Consider the following 6,433-nt stretch of genomic DNA (forward strand, 5'->3'; position numbering starts at 1 on the left):
GCCTGTAATCCCAGCACTTTGGGAGGCCGAGGCGGGCGGATCACGAGGTCAGGAGATCGAGACCATCCTGGCTAACATGGTGAAACCCCGTCTCTACTAAAAATACAAAAAATTAGCCGGGCGTGGTGGCGGGCGCCTGTAATCCCAGCTACTCGGGAGGCTGAGGCAGGAGAATGGCGTGAACCCGGGAGGCGGAGCTTGCAGTGAGCCGAGATCGCGCCAGTGCACTCCAACCTGGGCGACAGAGAAAGACTCCGTCTCAAAAAAAAAAAAAAAAAGAAAAATGAATATTTGAGGATCATGATGATGAAGAAGAAGCCTCAGACTACTTGATCATAAATTCTAGCAATTTCCGCAAGAATAAGAATTGCAGTTTGAAATTAGATGCTGGAAGACTGGAAACCTTGATAGGTCTGGGGCTGAAGGCTGGGGGAAGAAGAGGGAATATATTGGAACTTTGGCCTTTTTCTCCCTGTCTAAGGACCCCAGAGACCATGCAAAAGGGAGGGCTAGAATCTTATGACCGGAAACCACAAAACGGGTATTTTCCATTCATAATTCTTCGCAGCCACTTCAGCTAGGCTGCAAATGCGCAAACGTCTTTAGGACCCCGGGTTCCTTTCTGTTTCTTTATGAATGAACCGGCTCCAGTCTGCGCAAGCGCAGCTCCCAGTTCTCCCGCTCCACGTGAGGCCCACCCTTCCCTCCTGCTGGCGGCACCGCCCTTACCCATTCTAATGGACCAATGGCGAGCGGCCTGGGGGGCGGAGCCCGGCGCGGCGCGGCTCACTAGTTCCCCTGGCGCCAGGCTCCCTCGCGTTAGACGTGCTGTGTTGTGATCACGTGGGCAGCTCCGGGCGCGGCGCTTGTTTTGGTTTCCCTCTAACTTGCCCACGGCCGCTTCGGGGTGAGCGACTTTCCTGCACCAACTGCCGCGCCTGCCCACATCCTGACCTCGTCTTCGGGCTCTCTCAGCCCGCAGTTCCGCAAGCCCCTGGGGCGGGCTCCTGCCATGCCGCTGGTCCGCTACAGGAAGGTGGTCATCCTCGGATACCGCTCTGTAGGTGAGTCTCCGCCCTGCAGAGCTCGGACGCGCAGCAGCTTTGTAGCCAGAAGAGGCGCGCTGCCGTGGGAACGCGACCCCGGGAGGAATGATGACATCGTAAGGATGGGGTTGTAGAGCGAGGATTGGAAGAGTGGAGGAATAAAGGTTGGTGGTGTGTGGAGGCTACAGGAAGCGGGAGCACTTAAGGGTTAATGCGGACCTGGCTGCGGGAATCTCAGAGTGGTCCCAGCGTTACTTTGGGGATAGGGGTGGGGTCACAATTTGAAAACCGGGACGCGGTCTCCGTGCGGACAGATAGTCGCAGGTGTCCTGGGGCGGGGCGGACTTGATCCTAGGGAATCTTGGATCTTCCTACGAGTGGGATGGGGTGGGGAAGGCGGCGGGAAAGGCTTCCTGCTGCGCTTCTGAATGCATCCGGTAGCCAAAGTACAGAGACCCTGGGCGAAAAGAGGGCGAGGGTAGACACAAAGGATAGCATTGCTTGAGGCACTCACAGACTGTGGTGTTAATTTGGGGCCCCCTTTGGTCCTGGGCCACAGTCCGAAAGGACAGAGGATGTGAATGTGGATGGATGATTTGGATACAACTGTCACACTGCTCCCCACAGGGAAGACATCTTTGGCACATCAATTTGTGGAAGGCGAGTTCTCGGAAGGCTACGATCCTACAGTGGAGAATAGTGAGTAGACTTCTCCCCTAATGTGCTGGTGATGCGACCCGGAGGGCTTGGATACCCCACCCAACTCCATAATGTATTTCTCTGGTGCGAAGGGGCTGATTTATTTAGACATTACATCTGATTTCTTCTTTAGCAATCCTGTTCGATGGATGGCTAGAGTATGGATTTTGCAAGATACTGAGTCTGGGATAGTTTAGATGTAGACATTAAGAACCTTAGCGTGTCTTTCCAGTTACCTGGATAACTCCCTGGAGCTGATCTATCTGTGTCACCCCCAAGGTTAAGAATGTAAGGGGAGGCCAGGCGCAGTGGCTCATGCCTGTAATCCCAGCACTTTGGGAAGCTGAGGCGGGCGGATGGATTGAGGTCTGGATTTCGAGACCAGCCTGGCCAACATGGTGAAACCTCATCTCTACTAAAAATACCAAAATTAGCTGGGCATGGTGGCGCGCGTCTGTAATCCCAGCTACTAAGGAGGCTGAGGTAGGAGAATCGCTTGAACCCAAGAGGCAAAAGTGGCAGTGAGCCAAGATCGTGCCACTGCACACCAGCCTGGGTGTCAGGCTGAGACGGTCTCAAAAAAAAAAAAAAAAAAAGCTGGGCACCATGGCTCACGCCTGTAATCCCAGTTCTTTGGGAGGCCAAGGCAGGTGGATCACCTGAGGTCAAGAGTTCGAGACCAGCCTGGCCAACATGGTGAAACCCCATCTGTACTAAAAATACAAAAAATTAGCTGGACATGGTGATGGACATCTGTAATCCCATCTACTCGGGAGGCTGAGGCAGGAGAATTGCTTGAACCCAGGAGGTGGAGGTTGCAGTGAGCCAAGATCGTGCCACTGCGCTCTAGCCTGGGCAACAAGAGTGAAGCAACGTCTAAAAAAAAAAAAAAAAAAAAAAGAATGAAAAGAATGTAAGGGGGAAGGAAGTGGGAGGGATGAAGATAAATTGATCAATGGGTACAAATATATAGTTTGATAGAAGAAATAAGACTTAGTAGATCAGTAGGGTGACTATAGCTTACAATAAGCTATTTTACATTTCAAAATAGCTAGAAGAATTCAAACAGTTCTAGCATAAAGAAAAGACAAATATTTGAGGTGATGAATATTCCAGATATACTTATTTGATGTTTACAAATTATATGAATGTATTAAATTGTCACATGTACCCTGAAACTTGGTACATTTATTATTCATCAATAAAACAAAATTAATTCTTTTTCTTTTCTTTTCGAGACAGAGTCTCGCTCTGTCACCCAGGCTGGAGCGCAGTGCCGCATTCTCAGCTCACTGCAACCTCCACCTCCTGGGTTCAAGCAATTCTCATGCTTCAGCCTCCTGAGTAGCTGGGACTACAGACATGCACCACCATGCCCGGCTAATTTTTTGTATTTTTAGTAGAGACAGAGTTTCACTATGCTGGCCAGGCTGGTCTCAAACTCTTGGTCTTAAGTGATCCGCCTGCCCTGGCCTCCCAAAGTGCTGGGATTACAGGTGTGAGCCACTGCACCCAACCAAGAATCTACTTTAAAAAATGCTGCCAAAAAAAAAAAAAAAAAAGGTAAAGAGACAGCCAGGTGCAGAGGTGCACACCTGTAGTTCCAGCTACTTGGGAGGCTGAGGTGACAGGATCGCTTGAGCCCAGGAGTTCCAGGCTATAGGGTGCTAAGAGTGCACCTGTGAATAGCCACTGCTCTACAGCCTGGGCAACATAGCAAGACCTCATCTCAAAAAAAAAAAATGTAATTAGCCAGGTGCGGTGGCAGGCACCTGTAATCCCAGCTACTCGGGAGGCTGAGGCAGAAGAATCGCTTGAACCTGGGTGGCAGAGGTTGCAGTGAGCTGAGATCGTGCCACTGCACCCCAGCCTGGACAATAGAGTGAGACTGTTGTCTCAAAAAAAAAAAAAAAAAGTCAGAGGACATACATCCCTGGCCCTATAAGGCACTTCACAGTCAAATTTTCTTTTCTTTTCAGCTTACAGCAAGATAGTGACTCTTGGCAAAGATGAGTTTCACCTACACCTGGTGGACACAGCAGGGCAGGTACCAGTTGGGGTATGGTATCCAAATGTGGCAGTTCAGCCCTCGGAAATGAAGTCTGGTAGTCTTTGTGGCTCATCTTTAAAGTAGTATTAAAAGCATTTTACCTGCTAACAGTGTGCAGGGCTCATTGGAGCTGTTCCATAAATGCACATTGAAGTGACTATAGTAGGGCATGCCCCAGGGAGGGTCACCTGGATGTTGTCCCACCAACCTTTGCCATCTTAGTGGTTTGGATCTAGGTACTGATGTTTCCATTTCTTGCCAGGATGAGTACAGCATTCTGCCCTATTCATTCATCATTGGGGTCCATGGTTATGTGCTTGTGTATTCTGTCACCTCTCTGCATAGGTAAGTGACCAAGGTTGTGAGTGCGGGACTTGGGAGGACCTAAGGACTGTCTCATAAAGTTATAGCTCCAATTCTTGTGTTTAAAGCTTCCAAGTCATTGAGAGTCTGTACCAAAAGCTACACGAAGGCCATGGGAAAACCCGGTAAGTGGCCCTGGCGGATAGGGACATAGTGTGGGCACGAGGGGGTGGGAGAGAGCAGAGGGGAGAATTGTCAAGTTAGAGAGGAGGCTCGGATATAGATCCTGCCTGGTCTGATAAGGAGTCGTCCAGCCTTGATATAAGGAGTTGGGGAATGCGGGGAATGAGGGGATTCTGAAGTAACTGCTGTTTCCTCACAGGGTGCCAGTGGTTCTAGTGGGGAACAAGGCAGATCTCTCTCCAGAGAGGTATGTAAAGCTCTGCTACTTAGAGCCAAAGGAAGTGAAATGCACTGGGAATCAGTCAGGCTCTCATCCTGGCTCTTCCACTGATTCAAACAAGTCATTTCACCTCTCTTTGTCTCTAACTTGAAGCTTAAGGAAGATAATACTTCTATCTTAAAAGCCACAATTTCGTATTTCAAGCCTCAGTCCTAGATTCACCCATTGTTCCTTTGTTTACCTATATCTTCCCCTTCCACAGCCCTCCTCCCAAAACTTGGGGAAATGGCATGGGTCAGAGGAAGTCTTTTTCTTTTCTCTCTTTTTTTTTTTTTTTTTTTTAGATGGAGTCTTGCTCTGTTTCCAGGCTAGAGTGCAGTGGTATGATCTCGGCTCGCTGCAACCTCTGCCTCCCGGGTTCAAGCGAGTCTCCTGCCTCAGCTTCCTGAGTAGCTGGGACTACAGGCGCGTGCCACCACGCCCAGCTAATTTTTTGTATTTTTAGTAGAGACGGGGTTTCGCCGTGTTAGCCAGGTCTCGATCTCCTGACCTTGTGATCCGCCCGCCTAGCCTCCCAAAGTGTCGGGATTACAGGCATGAGCAACCGCATGTGGCCCATTTTTTTAATAGAGATGGTGTTTCACTGTGTTGTCCAGGCTGGTCTTGAACCCCTGAGCTCAAGTGATCCACCACCTCGGCCTCCCAAAGTGCTGCATTACAGGCATGAGCCACCGTGCCTGGCCAGGAAGTCTTGATTCTGAAGATTTTTCAGAGCACTTACTGACATTTCTATCCTCCATCTTTATGTCCCAAATTTGCTTCCAGAGAGGTACAGGCAGTTGAAGGAAAGAAGCTGGCAGAGTCCTGGGGTGCAACATTTATGGAGTCATCTGCTCGAGAGAATCAGGTGCTGGGCCTGAAGACTAGAAGGGTGGTGATGGTAGCCGTGTTTTCCTTATTGTACTGCTTGGTGGTGGGAATGTTGAGGGAATGGGGCTTTCACCCCAGAGCTGGGTGGTATTGGCACTGAACTGACTTTTGCCCTAAATCCTCTCCTCTTATAGCTGACTCAAGGCATCTTCACCAAAGTCATCCAGGAGATTGCCCGTGTGGAGAATTCCTATGGGCAAGAGCGTCGCTGCCATCTCATGTGAGCCCTTGGGTGTGGGGTAACTGCCTTGTTTCTGCCCCTGGCACTTGCCATGTTCCAGTGGGGGGCAGACCCTCAGGACTTCACGGGTATGGTTGCCAGCTGTGTTCCTGGCCCCTGGACACACAGTGTGGCATCCTCATGTTTGCACACTTTCCCCAGGCTCCAGTGGCCTGGATGTCAATGTTTACAAAGGGGCAAGGACCTCTCATGGACACTGGCCTCTAGCCCTCTGGTTTTGCTAGATGAATTATGTTATAACCTGTGGGGTCAGGATATGAGTCCTGGGCATTATTTATGCAGGACCCATCCTCTTGGGTGGGTTTTGGGTGTTGGCTGGGTAAGGGGAGCCGGGGACTTCTGAAATAGAGCTGGCTCCCTGGAGTGACAATGTATATATGCAAATAAACTGAGAAATCTTTTGTTGTTGACTTCTTTTGTGTGTGTGTGTGTGTGTGTGTGTGTGTGTGTGTGTGTGTGATGGAGTTTCACTCTGTTGCCCAGGCTGGAGTGGTGCAGTGCTGCGATCTTGGCTCGCTGCAACCTCCGCCTCCCAGGTTCAGGCAGTTCTCCTGCCTCAGTCTTCCGCAAGCATCCGCCACCACGCCTGGCTAATTTTTTTATTTTTAGTAGAGATGGGGTTTCACCATGTTGGCCAGGCTGGTCTCAAACTCCTGACCTTAAGTGATCCACCCACCTCAGCCTCCCAAAGTGCTGGGATTACAGGCGTGAGCCACCGCGCCCGGCCTAAACTCCTGACCTTAAGTGATCCACCCACCTCG

The 6,433-nt window shown here is 50.3% G+C and overlaps 1 protein-coding gene across 2 annotated transcripts; it reads left to right on the forward strand.

Annotated features, from left to right (window-relative positions):
• The first annotated feature begins 818 nt into the window (after positions 1-818).
• RHEBL1 (RHEB like 1) lies at positions 819-6,082 on the forward strand. Of its 2 annotated transcripts, XM_032143472.2 has the most exons (8): positions 819-1,064; positions 1,674-1,745; positions 3,725-3,792; positions 4,058-4,140; positions 4,227-4,283; positions 4,481-4,528; positions 5,327-5,408; positions 5,566-6,082. In XM_032143472.2, the coding sequence occupies exons 1-8, from the start codon at positions 1,013-1,015 to the stop codon at positions 5,653-5,655; spliced, it is 552 nt and encodes a 183-aa protein (XP_031999363.1). In that variant the 5' UTR covers positions 819-1,012; the 3' UTR covers positions 5,656-6,082. The 2 variants fall into 2 exon arrangements, with proteins under 2 accessions (XP_031999363.1, XP_058289325.1); XM_058433342.1 differs by lacking the exon at positions 5,566-6,082 and having other exon boundaries at positions 862-1,064; positions 5,327-5,538.
• Positions 6,083-6,433: the final 351 nt, after the last annotated feature.

Source organism: Hylobates moloch, unplaced genomic scaffold, assembly GCF_009828535.3.
Source record: "Hylobates moloch isolate HMO894 unplaced genomic scaffold, HMol_V3 SCAFFOLD_22, whole genome shotgun sequence".
Lineage (NCBI taxonomy): Eukaryota > Metazoa > Chordata > Mammalia > Primates > Hylobatidae > Hylobates > Hylobates moloch.